This window comes from Pelecanus crispus, chromosome 3 (assembly GCF_030463565.1).
Source record: "Pelecanus crispus isolate bPelCri1 chromosome 3, bPelCri1.pri, whole genome shotgun sequence".
In the NCBI taxonomy this organism is placed as follows: Eukaryota; Metazoa; Chordata; class Aves; order Pelecaniformes; family Pelecanidae; genus Pelecanus; species Pelecanus crispus.
This window is the reverse complement of record NC_134645.1, coordinates 107,545,621-107,565,099: the sequence shown is the minus strand read 5'-3', so window position 1 is coordinate 107,565,099 and position 19,479 is coordinate 107,545,621. Positions and strand designations below refer to the sequence as shown.

General features: G+C 37.0%; 1 protein-coding gene across 1 annotated transcript in view; it reads right to left on the bottom strand.

Moving 5' to 3' along the window:
* CSMD1 (CUB and Sushi multiple domains 1) overlaps positions 1-19,479 on the bottom strand; it is a 1,273,929-nt gene that overhangs the window by 469,465 nt on the left and 784,985 nt on the right. The window contains exon 7 of the mRNA XM_075708500.1: positions 12,276-12,353. Within this exon, the coding sequence (XP_075564615.1) occupies positions 12,276-12,353 (78 nt within the window). The remainder of the gene's footprint in view (positions 1-12,275; positions 12,354-19,479) is intronic.

The following is a 19,479-nucleotide window of genomic DNA, read 5'->3' as shown; positions in this document are numbered from 1 at the left end:
AAATACAGAGGCAACAAGAGCTGGATTTAAAGGCAACTGTCAGAAAGTTTGAAAGTACCAGAAGAGTTTGACAAGAGAGAAAAAAAATTGCATGGAAAAGAAAGACACTGAGATAGCTAGGGAAAAGAATGGCAAACAGCATGCAGAGAGGTCAGTAATCATAAATGAGAGCTGGGAACAGAAATGAGGGGAAAAGAGAGACTAGCAGATGGGAGGAATGAAGGAATAAGGAGTGGAGAGAGACTGAAGCTCTCCGGGCAGAGTCTGGGACTGAGAAATGACTGTGTAAAGAGATAAAGGAATTAAAATATGACATGACAACAAGGCTACAGCATGGAAGAGCAAAGAGATTCAGAAGGGACTAATTTGGTAAAGGAATTAGGTTATGGTTAGTGAAACGTTTCTACACTGTGGTGGGCTGACCCCTGCCAGCAGCTAAGCACCCACCAGCCCCTCATTCATTTCACCCCCTCCCCAGCGGGATAGGGGAGAATACTGGAAAAGCAAAAATGAGCAAAAAACTTGTGGGTTGAGATAAAGATAGTTTAACAGGTGAAAGGGGGGAAAAAAGAGGAAAGAAACCCCCCAAGTGATGCAAAGGCATCACTCACTACCTTCCAAGTACCTCTCATCACTTGCTACCTTGCAGATCAATGCCCAGCTAGCCTCCTAGCAATGGCTATCTTGGAAACACTACCCACAGTTTTCATTGCCAAACCTGACATTATATGGTGTGGAACATCCTGTCGGTCAATTCGGGTCAGCTGTCTCAGTTGTGTCCCCTCCCAAACTCTTGCCCACCTCCAGCCTACTCGCTGTGGGGGGCACAATGAGAAAAAAAAGCCTGGACACTGTGTAAGCACTGTTCAGCAACAGTCGCAACTCTGGTGCATTATCAACATTGTTTTGGTCACAAATTTGAAACACAGCACCATATGGGCTGTTCTGAACAAAACTAATATGCAATACATAAAATAAAACAAGGAGCAATGGAAGAATAGGAATGGAAACACTAAAAAACAGTGTCCTGGTTTCAGCTGGGGTAGAGTTAATTTTCTTCCTAGCAGCAGGCATAGTGATGTGGTTTGGATTTAGTAGGAGAAGAATGTTCATAACACACTGATGGTTTAGTTGTTGCTAAGTAGTGCTGACACTAGTCAAGGACTTTTCAGCTTCCCATGCTCTGCCAGGTGCACAAGAAACTGGGAGGGGACACAGCCAGAAGAGTTGATCCAAACTGACCAAAGGGCTATTCCATACCATATGACGTCATGCTCAGTATAGAAACTGGGGGGGGTTGGCCAGGGAGCAGTGATTGCTGCTCTGGAACTGGCTGGGTATCGGTCGGCAGGTGGTGAGCAATTGCATTGTGCATCACTTGCTTTGTATATTATTATTGTTATCATCATTATTGTATTGTTATTATTATCATTACTATTTTACTTTATTTCAATTATTAAATTGTTCGTATCTCAACCAGGGAGGTTTTCTCACTCCTACTCTTCTGATTCTCTTCCCCCATCCCATCGGGGCAGGGGGAGTGAGTGAGCGGCTGCGTGGTGCTTAGTTGCTGGCTGGGGCTAAACCACGACAAACAGAAGAATGATTTTATAGTAAACCTGACTGAAATTCAGGGCATGTTCTGTTTTTATAACAGCAGCAATGCAGGATACAAGCTCTGCCTCTCCAGAAGGTTTCATTCTTTGTCATGAGAAAGCCCATCTTACACACCAGCACTTCTGCTTTAGGACTAGACCAGAAATGACTATGATTAATTTAACTGAAAAACAACAAAGAAAAGAATACAAAAATTGTATTTTCAGTGCCTAAGTGCTTCTGAACTTCCATAAGCTAAAATGTGGATTCAATTTTTAATCCATTCCATAGATACAACAGAGTAATATCCAAACAGGTGGTGTTGCTTCATGCTATATTTTTAATCTTAACACAAGTGCTTGTCATTTATCAGAAAGGAGTTTATTTTAGCCTCTGCTATTCTGTACTGCAGATGAATTTTCAGACTTCTGAAAACAAGGCTTGGTAGAATTGAAAAAGAAACATGACTTCTGAGTATGAAACACGTTTCCCATGTTCCCAAAAACATGAAGGAAAAGCTGATATGGCAATAAAAAGTAGCATCTTGAATAAAATAATATATGCCACATGAAATGTCGGCTTAGAGAAACCATACTGGTTTGCTCTTGTTAATTTGATAATTCACTGGCTTTATAGCGCCTCTAGCAGAGACATTGAGCACCGGAGTTCAGTTCAAAAGCATTAAACTAGGGAAGATATGCATACATTTTTTACACATCTCTTTTGCGTATGCAGGAGAACTTCTTTCATGTTAGGAGCCTGAAGCAGAAAATATTGTGACAGTGAGGTGACAGAAATCAAATAAATAGTTGCATTAGTAGAACAATACGGACTTTGAGATATAATTATTTCCTGTTAGATTAAAACTTTTTAGAATTAAACATTTTTGATTGCCATCATGCATATTAAAACTTACATTCCTTTGATATATGACAAAGTGGATCTTGTCACTCTTCCTGAGTTCAGATAGCTTGTATGATAGAAGCATACACACAAGCCAGAGAACCACAGTTACAGTCTCTTCTTTTTCAAGTGTGCTGACATATAACAGAAAACTTAGCCAGGTATTTTTGGATTTTTCTGGATAGTTCTTTCTGTTTATATTTTAAAAATTATGTGGCTGAGTAACCATTTTTATGTTTTTTAAAGAACCACCTGTTCTATCAATTTCAGTGGAAGGACACATCATACTGAATAATCCCCTCCCCCTAAATCAGCAACTAGTCCTTTCCTTCCAAATGTAACCCAATGTATTTATCTCCATTTTAGTTCCTTCTTGGGATTTTCAGTCCCATTCCAAAAATATTTCAAGCTCTTCAATGCACATTATTGAGGAAATTGATACATTGTTCAAATGTTGTGTAAATTTTTTACTTCCCTTTTTCCAAGTGAAGAAGTAGTAGTGGACTCAAACTGGTCTGAAGCTGATAAACTAGCTGTCACCTAACAAAACTTCCCTGTTCCAAACATATCTCACACTGGCACTTTACAGTTGCTCAGAAGAGCTGCAGGAATAGATATGTTCCAGTGTGACAGGCTAACAACTGACAGTGAGATGCTACGCCAACAGTCAAAATTATTTTTCAAAGTGTTTCACAAGGTGAAGAACAAATTTTGAAGAAGGAAAATAGTCCAAGACCTTCTATCAAATTCTGGAGATATTCTCCCACAACCTGGATTTAGAAAAGCAGGTTCTGAACATGTATTCAACATGCATGAACTATGCAACTAGTGTTAGACTTTTAAAACTGTAATATTAGCCTCTGTGGAAAGTGGAAACGTCCTTGCAGAAGGTGGAAAGTCTCTGACCCTTCCAAAGGACTTCACAGTGAGGGTATCTGTATTCTGCAGCACACCTTCACTGCACAGACCATACTTCTTTCTTTAACTAAAATTGTTTTAATGTTTTTTATGTTCCAGTAGTCTGAATACACCCACCCACAAGTTCTGAATGTCTTCATAATTTACATACATTATTTGAATCTAGAGAGACTTCATTTTGCCAACCTATTTACTGCCCACATCTATATTTTTAACAGAGCTGTGCACGGGAGTTAAATCAATGAAGCTATATAAAAGTATTAAAGTTTATATTTAAATTTCATATGAATAGTTAATTTATACGGAATTGTAATTGCTAATAGCAGGTTGCTTATTCTTAAGTCTTCGAATCTGAAAATAAAAGAATTCAATGTCAATTTAGCCTACAGTATGAACACTCACACTGGATAATCAGTAATGTTCTATAATTGTATATGAAAATTATTTAATGGCAGTTGCAGCTTCCTAGCTGGATAACAATTCATTTTAACCATCCATAATTCAATCAGATTACATCTTGTTTTACATATTTTAATAGATGCTTTCTTCTGGTTATTTTACAAATTATATATGCAAATGATGTGTTAAATAATTGATGAAGCACGTTGTTTTGCTTGTAGCTACAAGTGATGCTTTTCTTTACAAATATATTTAGGCAGTAGTTCTCTTCACAGCAAGATTTTTGCATAGTATTTTAAAAGATTTTAAACTCCTGCAGTGATGAAGGCTTATTTAGAAACACCAAGTATAATTTACTAACCTGATTTAGGAAGCAATTTATACAATCTAGTAAGATAGCACTGTAGAATTTCATTGCATAGGGAGACTCATCTTCTCTGAAGAGCCTAAATTCTTTAACACATGGGCAACTCTGTATTATTACATTCTATGATAGAACAAAGTATAGCAGGGTAATTATCCCTCCTGTTTTATTAAAGCTTTATAAAACTGTTAGAGGTTAATGCTGCAGTTATTTTTTCCTACTGCCCAATTTCATCCTATAATATTCAGTAAAAGGGGAAATAGAGTCATTAATCTCTTATCAGACATAGAGTAAATGGTGTAATGGAATACTATGTGTTATGTATTTATCTACAATTATGTGTGTATATATATTTATGTGTATATATACATATATAACAAGGAAACTTTTAATATTAAAGATTCCAGGATCCATCCCTTAACCTGTTGTATAAAAGTGCCACTGTTTTAAGTATTATATCCCTCTTTTTACCTTATTTTTAACTGAACATTTAACATATGCTCAGTATTTCTGTAAAAAGGCCTTTTGAAATAAAATTGAGTATTTGCAGACATGCTAGGCCCACAAAATTTTAGTTATTTAAGCTTTGTGTTTCCTAACCTTGTAATTAATACATCAGCAAGTTATAAACAATCCTTTCTCTCATTTACAGAGATGCACAATATAAACGCAAACTTGAAAAATGTTTTCAAGCTGTGGGATTTGAAGGAATGAAAAATAGCTTTCATGATTGAAAAGTCTGGAGAGTTTATGATACTATGCAGGCATTTAGGAAGTTTCTGATTGGGCACTTACAAATGAGAATCCTTTCAGTGCCTGGAAATTAATGTAATACAATAAAACACACAAGCACTGAGTAACTTCCATTGAGAACACTGGGATCTTCAGAGAGAATTCTTATAGAAACTAATAGGAAAGAGGTGCCTCCATACTGATCTTAGCACACAACAGTCTTCCAGTTTGGCTTCCTCTGATGAATCTGAATCTTAAATGTAGGTATTTCAAATCCTTTTCTTGGTGAAGAAGTTTTAGGCAAAGGTCTCTCTTTTCCTTATGAGGGAAGAGGTGTATCTGCCACTAAACACAGAAGATACTGAATAGATCTCAACAAAAGTCAGAAAGGAGCTACAGATGAATCCTGTCACTTCATCCTTACGTTCAATACTTTACGAAGAGCCCATGAAACAGACATTTTTGAAAGACAGTGGTATTTGTAAAAGGAAACCCTAAGATCCACAATTAGAAAGTTCTATTTTTAAAGGACATAAAGTCGATAATACTATAAAACACAACGCTGGTGTATTTCCCTCCCAAAAAAATTAGTAAAGTAGATCTCCTGATATGCTGTCCTTCTTTTCTTGTTCCTTTGCTTTTTTTGGAAGCAACAGCAAACTGATCACCTGTGTGTCAGAACAGGGCAAACAACCCCCAAAAGTCTTTTTGAAAAAGCTTACAAACATTACTGTGTGCCCCAGAATAAAAGCAAGCCTGAAACCTGCCAACATTTTGATATTTGCTTTAATTGTTTTAGCTGACAGTGAGACCAGTCAAGGAGATAGATTTATGTTACATTAATTTCTCCAGTGCTTTTAAATTTGTGTTTGCTCTAAGGAGCACAGACCTGAGGAATTTCAGTAGACAAAATCCACTTCCAAGCAGGATTTTTTTTTATTTTAATTTCTAAGTTCGCTGTATTTTATCTTAGTGTTCACACTTAGTTAATATCTTTTTTTAAAATATAGTTTCATGTTATACTTAAAATACTCACAACAAAAACCAGACTGCATATAGAGAACTCTTAAGCACACAGGATCCAGAGCACAGCATCCTTTGATACACAACTTGCCATAATTACTTGGGTGGTTTATTTTGCATCATGTTTATTGGCAATCAATCCCATCACCAATGCAACGTTTCTTAAATTAATTAAGACTAAAGCATTAGATGCTATATTTGATTAAACTTAAATAAGATTAAACTATAACTTTAGAGAGTGAGATAGCTTTGGTATTGTTTTATTTGTTTGTTTTAAATTCGAGACTGAAAACTGTCAGAACAATGAATATTAAACAGCATTTCTTGATTATGATTTGACCCTGACACAGCACATGATAGCTTCTAAAAATTTGAATTCAATATGAAATGGGGTTTTACCTGTGAAGAATCCATACAACGTAAATACAAACAGTATTTCTAAGTATTGATCTTTTCAAAATATAAAATTTCTTAAATAAATCATTCTTTACTAAGGAATAAGAACAAACCAGTCAGCAAATTGTGCTATGAAATACAACTATTTAGTCCAGTATGGCCCTTCTTAGGGAAATACTCTTTCATTAACCGAAGAGCAAAACTTTTACTAATCATAATTTTGCTTCTATCAAAGTAAATTTACCTGTAGCCAAATATCAAGAAGATGAAATTGCTAATTTATTTAAAACGCGAGGAATGTATTGCTAAGCAAGAAAATTCCATCTTAAATTTTTGCCATGAACATATTTTTAACTTTACATTACAATGTACTAAGCCATTTTTGTCAGTTACCCAGTAACAAAATAAATAATGACTGCTGTCATTCTTTCTTTCTTACACGGAATTAGCCATGTAATCCTGTTTTCGTATTAGTCACTATAGTTTCAACAGCATGTGCCATTAATTCACCTTATGTGTTGCAACCAATCAATACTTAGTCTGTAAACTCATTTGTTCTTTGGCTCTACATGGCAAAAATCATTGTCTTAAAACAGCTCTTTTTATCATCTTCAAGGTGAAGAACTGTTTAGATAAACTCTGTAGCTAAGCTTTCAGAGGTTGTATTAATCTTACGCTAAAATCATGCTCTTCAAACCTTGAATGTGTTTTTCTGATATTCTGAAATACATTTTCAAATAATACTACAGAAACCTGAAATTGCTTTTGTGAAGTTTAAGAGCTTTTTACTCAGAGAATACCTACAGATCTCCCACTTTGTAAAACATGGTAGTTCACACACTAAACACTTTGCAAAGGTTAAGTCAATCAATATTCAGTAATTATTATGAAGCGTAAGCATGGTGCAATATGAATGACTTTTTTTTTTAAAGAATCACTCAGACTTCATCTGTTAATCTTTGTTGCTATTCCAGAATGTGGGCTTTCCCTGCAGTTTGCTGTGTTGTGTGGTTCTAGCCACTATCCACACTACATTTTCACAAGAGCAAGCTCTGGAAATTAGCCCTCCCAGACACTTCATTCTCACTGCTGTCTTTGCCTCCTAGCCTTATTGCACTGGCAGATTTGCATGCACCACAAAGTTGCCTGGCTGAAAAGGACCTGGGGGTGTTGGTAGACAGCTGGCTGAACATGAGCCAGCAGTGTGCCCAAGTGGCCAAGAAGGCCAACAGCATCCTGGCTTGCGTCAGGAATAGTGTGGCCAGCAGGAACATGGAGGTGATTGTTCCCCTGTACTCGGCGCTGGTGAGGCCGCACCTGGAATACTGTGTCCAGTTTTGAGCACCTCGGTACAAGGAGGACATTGAGTTGCTGGAGCATGTCCAGAGAAGGGCAACAAAGCTGGTGAAGGGCCTGGAGGACAAGTTTTATGAGGAGCGTCTGAGAGAATTGGGATTGTTTAGCCTAGAGAAGAGAAGGCTGAGGGGAGATCTTATTGCTCTCTACAACTATCCTGAAAGGAGGTTGTAGTGAGGTGGGTGTTGGGCTCTTCTCCCAAGTAACAAGTGACAGGATGAGAGGAAATGGGCTCAAGTTGTACCAGGGGAGATTTAGATTGGCTATTAGGAAAAATTTCTTCAAGGAAAGGGTAGTCAAGCATGGGAACAGTCTGCCCAGAGAGGTGGTGGAGTCACCATCCCTGGAAGTGTTCAAAAAACGGGTAGATGTGGCATTGTGAGACATGGTTTAGTAGGCATGGTGGTGTTGGGTTGATGGTTGGACTGATGAACTTAGAGATCCTTTCCAACGTTAATGATTCCTAGTTTTTACTTTCTTTAAAAATAATCCAGCCACCAATCCAGGAAACATGAACTTGCTACTCTACCCTTAATTGGTTTAGTGGTGGACTTGGTAATGTTAGCTAAATGGTTGGACTGGATGATCTTAAAGGTCTTTTCCAACCTAAACAATTCTATGATTTTATGATTCTACGATTCTATATCAGAGGCTAGACTTGAAACTACAGGGGTCTCCTACTTGCCTAGAAAATGAGCCTTCTATAAGGACTGTGGCTGCCTAATGATGGTCTGTCCTCATGGGCCACTTCATTAGGGTTCTCCTTCTCTGGGGTGTATGGCATGCTCCGTGTACCATCTCTCTACTGTAGAGGTCATGCCCAGATGTTTAGAGGTAATCACTCTCTGACAGAGTTACTGGGCAGGAATACTGCCATGAAAACATATTCATACAAAAGCCACCAATCAAAATTATATTTTTATCTAATCAGTTACAATGCAAGCTATAGTCATAGTAGTTTTAGAAAAAGGCCATAGCCATTAGGGACACAGAGTCTGCAGGCTTATTGTATATTAGAATGAGAGTGAGTGATGATAGCAAGATGGATCAAGTAACTTCCTTTGGGAATATACCATATATATGGTATGAGGTGTGAACCTCATGAGGTTCAACAAGGCCAAGTGCAAGGTCCTGCACCTGGGACTGGGAAGCCCCCGATATCCATACAGGCTGGGGGATGAAGGGATTGAGAGCAGCCCTGTGGAGAAGGACTTGGGGTACTGGTGGATGAAAAGCTGGACATGAGCCAACAATGTGCACTTGCAGCCCAGAAAGCCAACCGTATCCTGGGCTGCATCAAAAGAAGCGTGGCCAGCAGGTTGAGGGAGGTGATTCTGCCCCTCTACTCTGCTCTGGTGAGACCCCACCTGGAGTACTGCGTCCAGCTCTGGGGCCCTCAGCACAAGAAGGACATGGACCTGTTGGAGCGGGTCCAGAGGAGGGCCATGAAGATGATCTGAGGGCTGGAGCACCTCTCCTATGAGGCCAGGCTGAGAGAGTTGGGGTTGTTCAGCCTGGAGAAGGCTGCAGGGAGACCTTATTGCGGCCTTTCAGTACTTGAAGGAGGCCCATAGGAAGGATGAGGGCAATCTTTTTAGCAAGGCCTGTTGTGACAGGACAAGGAATAATGGATTTAAACTAAAGAATAGATTTAGACTAGACATAAGGAAGATATTTTTTACCATGAGGGTGGTGAAACACTGGAACAGGTTGCCCAGAGAGGTAGTGGAGGCCCCATCCCTAGAAACTTTCAAGGTCAGGTTGGATGGGGTTCTGAGCAACCTGATCTAGTTAAAGCTGTCCCTGCTCACTGCAGGGGGCTTGGTCTAGATGACCTCTAAAGGTCCCTTCCAATCCAAAGCATTCTATGATTCTATGATTCTATGACTAACTAAGGGAACAAAAGTGAGTAGACTGAGCCTGCAACTAAAGAGATGGACACCAAAACAGATATAACTGGATTTGCTTCCCTTAAGCAGATTCATAAACTAAAACTCTCTCCTTGCTCCTCTGAGAGATCAGCTTCAGACAACCAAGGGGAAATATGCTTACCATTGGATTTGGCCAGTGTTTGTGTCAGCTGAAGCACTAATGAGGACAAAGTGTGAAAAAGTAACCATCAGAACTGCCTGTCCATTTACTTTCTCCCAGTCTATTGTTCCAAAACTTTGCCAAGTGCACTACTGTAGTAGGCCACCTCACACTTTGGATGAACCAGGACCGTATTTTAGTTCAATTCTCTTTCCCATCCTTTTCCCATTTCCTTGCATAAATTAATCATGATTCAATTGCATCTAGCCCACTGCTAAAGGGTACTAGCTAGCAGGAGTATTCTGGCAACCAACTAACTTCATATGGTTCCTTCAGGTGTACCGAAGAAGGAAAAAAAAAAAAGGCAAAAAACTCTTCTTTCCCTGGGGAGTGACACAATATATAATGATTTTTTTTTCCCATAGTAAATCTACCAAGGCATCTATATCCCAAAGCCATGCTTTGCTACTTGACTCTTTATAAAGGAGGGCAGAGCAGTTGAAAGAAAGCATCCAGGAATCCAGGCAGGTCCAGGAGGAGAGGGGTGAGATATGACTGTACACGACAGAAATATTGTTTTGCATTCCACAAGGAATTATCAGTACATTGGTAACGTTTTCTGCCTAAATCCTAACAGAGTAGTGCCACTGTGAAATGCTTTCTGCAGCTGTTCTCAGGTTGTGCTTAGGAGGAAGAGCTGTGGGAAACCTGCACGTCTTGGGGTTCGCTTGCCTTGCCAGTATTCACATTCCATCTACCTCCCATAAATGAAATGCAAAAGTAAGCTTTCTGTTTTATATATAGAGCGAATGTTAAAAAGATCTAACATACAAAAATGTAAGGTGTAAGTCTTTAATTTACTTTTTTATGGATTTGCTAATTGGCATCAAATGGTAATAGCTATTCTTATCAGTACTCTGAAGTTGAATTCCCAATTACCTTTTCCATCTACATAATTATTAGCAAGAAAAATGGTTAAATACTAAAGGGTTATGTCAGAAAGAGCAGCAATATTCAAATACATTTGAATCCAACTGTTTGTATTTTAATCTTATCATTTTTATAAGCTTCGCATATGTGAAACATGGTAATTATAATAATGCATTTTTTAAATTTATGGTGAAAAGTCAGACATGATAATAAAACTTCACAAGTCAAAACACAAAAAGAAAAAAAAAAAAAGACATGAAATTTGAAGTAAACAGCAGACTGCCTTATAATAATTTCTTCCATAGCCTGTCTTACTTCCACTTTCTGTAATTAAATGTGGTGTCTGACAGCATGTGCTCTGAGTGTAAGCAGAGATCACACAGTTCCAAGAAGTAACTTATAAATAATGAAATAATCACCCATTCAGATAAAAACACCAAAGAGATGGATCAACTTTTTCTGCTACATCTTGCATAAAAAGTTCCTTTTGAGTGCCACACCATCAATGTGCAATATTTAAAGCAGAAAATTATCATGCCTCTTTTGTTCCAGTGAGCAAAGCAAAACACTCACTTTGCATTAAACAACGCACTGCAGAAACACAGAGACAAAATCATATCCCCTAGATATTAGCCTTCAAGACCCTTGTTCTCTCTGTACTTGCAGAACAGCACACAATGAGGCAAACATAGCCCAGGTTTCACTCCGTTGAGTTCAGTGTTATGACATGAAGAATTAATTCATTCAAATACATCTTAGTCATTATACAAGCACTTTTAGTGAGTTATGGGTGAACACTGGCTTACCCTCTGGCTTTTTTTATGTTAACGGACTCTCTGCTTTCCAAAATATAAAATTACCTTCTTATTTTTCTTGGTTCAAGACTAGCCTGGTTAATAGAGAAAGAGCTCTCAGGATACTACTCAGATTGCCAGTTGTTCAGGGAAAGTGATGCTCAAAACAAATAACAGCTTCATAATCCCATAGATAACATCTTGATTTTACCCTAACACTATATATGGGGAAAAAGGTGTAGAGAGACTGTCATTCCAGAGTGCACTAAGCATGCAATGAAGGGAAGGTGATGCTGTGATCTCTATCTTCTTGAGAAGCTGGGAATTACAGCAGTTCTCAACTCCTGCTGTGCTATATCACAGGACTAGAAAGAGGCAGTCACCAAGACGTAGTGTGGCAAGGAGGGGGAAAAATTAGAGCTGTGATATTAACTGAGGCAAAGGAAAAAGATCACAAAGTATAAACTTAGATCCAGAAAATGCTAAGATACCTTCACTGACCCCAGTACTGAATTGATAAAGTCTATATGGCACTGTTCTGCCTGGATTTGCTAACTTGCCTTGCATCTCTGAATTCTAAATATCCTGATATATAAGAATATCCTGATATATGTAATTTTTTCTACATATCCATATTTTTCAGACTTTACAACACCACATTCTGCTTTCTACACCCTCAGTATTATCAGCAGAGTTCTAATTCAGTGACAATTGAAAGCATAATAATCATTTTATGACCATAGCTTCCCAACACCCCTCTCTCTGATTTGTATATTTAATAGGACTCCAGAAGATATATGCAGTCACTGAAGATAATGGTATAAACAACTTACAGACAGAATTTTTGTGGTTACTGTCTTTGCTGGGCAACATCTTGACTCCTCTTGATTTCAGTTCAATTGCTTTTTTCACTGAGAAAACAAGCAAACAAAAGAAGATAGTTAATTATTAAACCTGTAGAAAGGACATGTATCAGCCAAATGATACTTTACAATAATACAAAGTTACACAGGAATCCTACAAGGAGACTGAAATAACTGCAGTTTCTGTCATAATCTAAATACATTTTTACAGAAATACAACCATTTATCATGTTTCAGAAGATGTCCTTTTTAAACAGACATTATCAGGAGTTGCAGTATTTTGAATTCAAGTTACCTTAGGGTCAAAGAAAAGAAAAACCTGTCCTAATTACATGTATGTGTTTCTTATGTTTGCCACTGCATATGGCAAAATCTTAAACATTTTTAAAACTTATTTCTTATGTAAAATGTACAGTACCTTATATACACAAATCTGAGGATCACAAGCTTTAAATGTGATATTCACATCTCCTTTTATTTGATTCACTCTTCAGTAATAGACATGTTTTTAGTTCAGTTTCCTAAGGAGATTAAGGTTATAGGATCACAGTATGTTACATTGTTTGGCTCACCTAACCCCTTTTGAATCCATAGGGCAATTTCAACTGAATTAGAAAGAGAGAGAGAGTAAGAACTCTCAAAGGGACAAAGTTTTGTGAGAGAGAACAGATGCATCAGAGGTTTAATATCTGTTTTCTCTGTTTAGCCAGCTGAATGGCTGATAAACTCCCAGCCTATCCTTACTAAGTAGTTAGGGCACCATAGGAGGGATCAGGAGCAAAGTAGGAAGAGACATGAGAAGAAACTAATTAAGTTGTACATTGAGGAACACATGGGTTAGAATTTTAATTGTAATGGTAGGAGAAAGGGTAAAAATACAGGATGCATTCACAGGAAATGTATTAGTTCTGTGGCTTGGGAACAACTTGATCAATTGAAAATAAGTCAGATATAGACAGTAATTGTGAAACAAGCCTGGACAATTCAAAACTGCTGTGCAAAAAACAATAGCAATAACAAAACAGCTAGTAACTGACTTTATGTATCAGAATGCTAATGACAACATCATGATGCATGTCAGTAACACAAAAGTTACAAAAAACAGTAATCCTTTCCTGATTCATATTAAACACTACTTCTCCTAGAGCTTGCAGTGGTTAATAATCTTAAAATACAGCCATTTATCCTAGATACACACAGAAACAAAAAATCAACCTGAACATTTTTAAAATGGCAGTAATTTGTACCTCATACTGCAAAAATATACAAATCAGTGCCACAGAATATCAGTTATACTTTTTGTCAATGTATGAGATAAATTTTATGATTACTACACTATAAACGGATCTGTATGCAAATATTTCTAAGAAGTAAAATGGTAGGAGCAGCAAGTTAACATGTCTTTAAATATCACATTAAAAACTGTGATTTCATTGTATCTGTTTCTATATTGGACTTTTGCTGCTTTTGCAACCTCAGAGTGAAGCAGGTTTTTCTTAAGTGCTGAAATTGGGCAAGCACAGCAGGAAGTACTTTTTGTGCTATGTATGTTGAAAATGCAGACATTTATGTCTAAACCTGGAAAACAGGTGTTCAAATTATGAAAGATGATTGAAACACAACTGTAGACACATGGGATGAAATGGATTTGATAGCAGTGTGGTGTTTTCTTCTAAGACAGGAACGTATTATACAGAGACATCAATGCAGACAAAAAAGCTAATATCCACAAGGACTTCTGGAAGGGTAAATCTCATGGGTATGGTTTTCTTAAATTACTTTCTAGACTTAGGTACTAAAATTTGCATCAAGTGCCACCTTACGTTCTGTTTTCTTAAGCTGCATAACCAGTCTCTTAAAATTATTCCATATTTAATGGGAAATGAACAGCACAACTCTTGTAATGAATCTTTGGGATATTGTCTGGGGTTGTGATCCCTCTGCAGCATGAACTTCACAATTTATTAATAGCTGTGTCATGTAAAACATGAGAGCAATTCTTGGAGGATTCAAAGCCCACATTGCTTACATTCATGGATGAGTGGCAAAACCATTGATTTATACAGCAGACAAAGAAAAGAACTATACTCGCCTCCTTCTCTTTGTCCTGTGACCCTATTTTAGAATGAAAGTGGCAATCATCATTCAAATTCCTTGTGGGAGTTCACTCTTGAAGGTATTTGTTAGACATACTTGAAGCACACTTCTTGGGAATGGGGAAAAATGATACCCATCAGCTTTAGTTTGAAATACAGCAGACATAAATTGAAAAAGAGAGGTTCTGACTTGATATATGAAAAACTTTTTCACTATTAGGACAATCAAGCATTGAAACAGGTCCTGCAGTTTCTACTCTTGGAGATTTTTCACATGTCAAGAAAAAGGCATTCTGTATCTCTCTGAAAGAACATTAGATAGGGGATTCACAATACTTAAGACCAGTCATTTAAAATGTATGTTTTATGAAGAGAAATAGCTACCTCAAGGGGGCAATTCATCCCCTTCTAAGATAGGCACAATGAATCATCCTCTAGAGATGCTTTTTCCTCTCCATAAAATATAACAGGAACATATACCACTTGCTCAAGCTGGATCCCTACATTTTAGACAGTAACATTAGGTGACATGAGCTTTTATGTCTGGGGAACTTTAACAGCCAAATGTAGGTATCTGTGAGACACAGGGATCCAAGAGGTTAAATAGGATAGTTTGAGACATAAATACTAAAATTCTGCCTCTATTTTACTTGTGTGTGCAAGTTTTCGCATGCGTCCTGCACAGTATTTTCTTCTGTATTTTTAAAGAATTAAACAAATATAAACTTTAAAATACAAACTGTTCAACCTCTGAAAGAGAAATAGAGACCACTGAATACTGTGGTTTGAGTGAACCAGTTCAACCTCTTCTGTAACACAAAAGTACTCCAAATTGCACTTTTTGTAACCATTTAAATCCCATTTGAATACCTTTTCTGAGATGTTTCTTTTCTACTTCCTGATTGCTCTTTCATTAACAAGGTTTTCCTGATTTCAAAGATGATTTGCCATTTAATAGCATAAAAAGAGGAATGGGTTTATGTTAATAATGTCAGATATAAACAGCACTTTCTACCTTTCAAGCGATTACTTTATAAAATTGGCATAGCTTTCTGCTGTCTTCACCTAAACATTCAGTTAAGTTAACTGAATTAACTCACTTCACCTTTTCTGTTAATCATAACTGCAAGACTCTTCTGGAGATGAGATACCCATTCAGGGAGGAGGGCAGAGCTGAGCACTGGGAGTCCAAAACAATGTTATCAGCCTGCTGGAAAGCACCAGTGGTATTCCTTAACTTTTTGCTATAGCTAAATTAAACTCAGATGTGAAAAGAATATATGCCTGGCATTATTTGAATGGATCATGAAGGCTGAAGTAAAATTTTTAAGTTGTAAACTTCCATTCAAACCCAGTCTGATTTCTATGAAGCTCTTAGTTCCTAATGTATTTGAACCTGTGTGAAGAAAATACATTTTACCGCAAGCACAACTACCTTGCAGAAAAGATTATGACTGTTTAGCAGAAATACAGTTTTAAGAAAGGATTAGAATCACAGAATCACAGGATGGCTGAGGTTGTAAGGGACCTCTTGTCCAACCACCTTGCTCAAGCAGGGCCACCTAGAGCCGGTTGCCCAGGATGAACCAATGAGTACAATTTCAATGGTTGGTAACAATCAGGAGGGTAACAAAATAAAAGTAAAAATGAGACATTAGAAGGACAGTCCCTATGTCTTCTGAAGATATTAGAAAACTATTACATTCAGTCAGAGAAATTTCTGTGCTTTTTATATAAATTTATATAATGTAGGCACATTTTGCATCTAGATTTGTTGTTTGTGAGAAAGTACTTCAAAAAAAATTAGTACGCAATGTTTAAAAAATTTTATTAGACTACTTTAAAATAATAAAAATCTATACCTGTATGTTAATAAAGGTGGTTTGATACAAGACCTGCTGCCATTCTACCATTGGAAAGGTTGTCCTGGAAAGCTAATTCTCCTATGCATTTTCCTTTCCCAAGGCATGTGAAGCATAAAATATAACTGGAAAATTGTTTGTGTTCACTTAAGTGAAGAGATGAAAATAAACAGAACATTAAATATTTAAAACATTTTTATATGTTTGGGTAAGCACGATCTAATATTGTTGAGAAAGTTCAGATAAACACTGAGATTAAGAAAGATGTTCACAAATAACTAAGCTTAGATAAATTTCAGTAAGAAGTTTTATGCACAAACTGCAGTCTGGAGAACTTCAAAAAGACCTTTCATGACCCATTGATTAGGTAATGAAAAGACAAGGGCCAACAAATTAAATTAACAAGAGTAAGGCTTCAAACTAATAAAAGGAAGTGGTGTTTTCATACAAGAACTAGCAGACATGTGAAACTCTTTGCCAAAAGGCACTGGCAAATGTGGATGCAAGAAGTCTGCAAATATGCTTCAGGCCATGGCTAGAGACAGGCATGGTGTTAGATCCCTTTATGAATGTTCATGACTATTCTTCCACTTCTCTAAGTCTATCTTTGTGGGTTGAAGAAAGAGGCCAAAATTAATTCAGCAGGTAAATCTCATCTCTTTGGTACAAAGGAATGATGCTTCTTCCTCTTCACATTACTTCAGCAGACTATGACCTATACTATGTTACCTTTAGACATCGTGGAAGATTACTCTATTTCACAAGTTCACCCTGTTCTTGTAGACAAGCTGGCTGGCTGTGACCTTGATGAGTACTATCTCTCTGGGCAGAAGCTTCAGGACCTCCTACAGAACATGACTATTACTCTCAGTTTGGAATTGTCCTCAGTGTTGAAGCTGGGGAACTCTTGGGGCTGAACTTTCATGCTGCCTTTACACTCCAAGACACAGCATGTGTTTGCCATGGTAGTACTAACCTCTCAGCACAGCTGCATGCTTCTGCAAGCTGTCAGTTTGGATAGTCAGGCAATCCCCAGTCCCAGGTAGAATGGGCATTCCTGTTCTGACTCTCAGATCTTCCTTGAAACATCAGAGTTATATGATACTCATTGGTTTATATTAAAATCAAATTCACATAAATATTAGATTTCATGTTAGCTTTGCTGGATTACTTAATTAGAAGAGGAGTAGTATAAGATTTTATCATTCAGCAAGATTATAGTTTTGTTCCAAGATTTCTAATCCATTTTCAGTTATTTGCACTTCACTGAAATTATTTGGTTACAGTTGTCAAATTCTCATTTCAGTTACACCTGTGTAAATCTGTTTTCTTAGTTCAAAGAATACTCATTGAATATTTGATCTTTTACAAATAATAACTTGCAAAGAGTTGCCTTAATTAAATTTTCTTTTTTCTTTTTTTAATCGGAGGGAACTGGGGATGTTTAGTCTGGAGAAGAGGAGGCTGAGGGGAGATCTTAAGGCTCTCTACAACTATCCTGAAAGGAGGTTGTAGTGAGGTGGGTGTTGGTCTCGTCTCCCAAGTAGTTAGCAATAGGATGAGAGGAAATGGGCTCAAGCTGTGCCAGGGGAGGTTTAGATTGGATATTACGAAAAATTTCTTCACGGAAAGGGTAGTCAAGCATTGGAAGAGGCTGCCCAGAGAGGTGGTGGAGTCACCATCCCTGGAAGTGTTCAAAAAACGGGTAGATGTGGCACTTTGGAACATGGTTTAGTAGGCATGGTGGTGTTGGGTTGATGGTTGGACTGATGATCTTAGAGGTCCTTTCCAACTTTAATGATTCCTAGTTTTTACTTTCATTAAAAATAATCCAGCCACCAAGCCAGGAGGCATGGGATTGCTACTCTACCCTTAACTGGTTTAGTGGTGGACTTGGTAATCTTAGGTTAATGGATGATCTTAAAGGTCTTTTCCAACCTAAATGATTCTATGATTCTATGATTCTATATACTAGTAGATCAGAAATACTGCAAAAGGAGGAGAAAATTACTTTTTTTTTCTACATATTGTTTCAGTCAATCCTTTTCTACAATGAGATTTTAAAAACTCAACTTTTATCATTAGGGAGAACATTTAGATGAGCATGGCTCATGTTCAAAATGAACTGTGATATCTTACGACTTTCAAAAACTATTAATCAGCTTATTTTCATTAACACTGAATCATACCCAAATATGCATAGTCACCTTTTCCTTCTTCATCTCAGAGAATTAGAAATATAAAAATGTAAAAGTCGTATATTTCTAGTGTGAATTTTTAGGAATGATGCACCTTAAGTGCACCTTAAAAATGTTAAAAGACTCTTAAGTGGTAATTTTTGAAAGTGAAAACAATCATTGGTAGTATCATCAACTTTATTTTCTAGAGCCATGAAGCATTTCAGTATACTATGCTTTCTCTACATTCCTACCTGCCCATAATTCAAAATGAAAATTTTCTCCATTTTATTCTGCTTACATTCATTTCTAAGAGAGAGTAACTCACAAAAGAATTGATCTACTGCTGTTACTATTGTAAAAGCGTATTATACACAGCAGCTCATTACAGCAGGGATGGTTTCCTACAATTCATACAACAATGAATGTTTTTAAATTATTTTTGTTTTCCACAGTTCTGCTTCCCAGGATGGTTCTTTGAAAACTACTCTTCCAACCTCAGGTATACTCCAAATTGCTCAAGAAAATGAAATCTGAAGGTTTTCTTTTTCATGATAGTTTTAAACGGTGTTTTTAACAATTACACATGACTAAATAAAAGCAAGAAGCATTTAGTCTTTCAAGTCTTCTCTGCACTTGTATAGTTTTTAAATACATATATTCCACAGGTGAAAATAGCTGTACAAAGTACAAAGTAATAGAGAATCAAGTTTTGTGTATATAACCAGTTCTGGAAGCACTACCTGAACAAGTTATGACTATTAACCAAACAGCTATACACAAATTTTTAAACCTGGCAGAATCAATATCTTTCCAAAAGTAAACTTGGTAATTTAAATCTTGATCTCTGATGACTTTTTCATTTTAATTCTTCACAAGTCGATTTAATTACATGGTTTAAGCATTACACAACATTTTGGAGAAAGGTGGTTCATCTGGGTTTTTTTGTTTGATTTGAAGAAAATAAGACAGACTTTTTTTTTACAAAACAAACCCTACACGCACCTTGAAAACAGTGACAACCTACATGAAATCTACA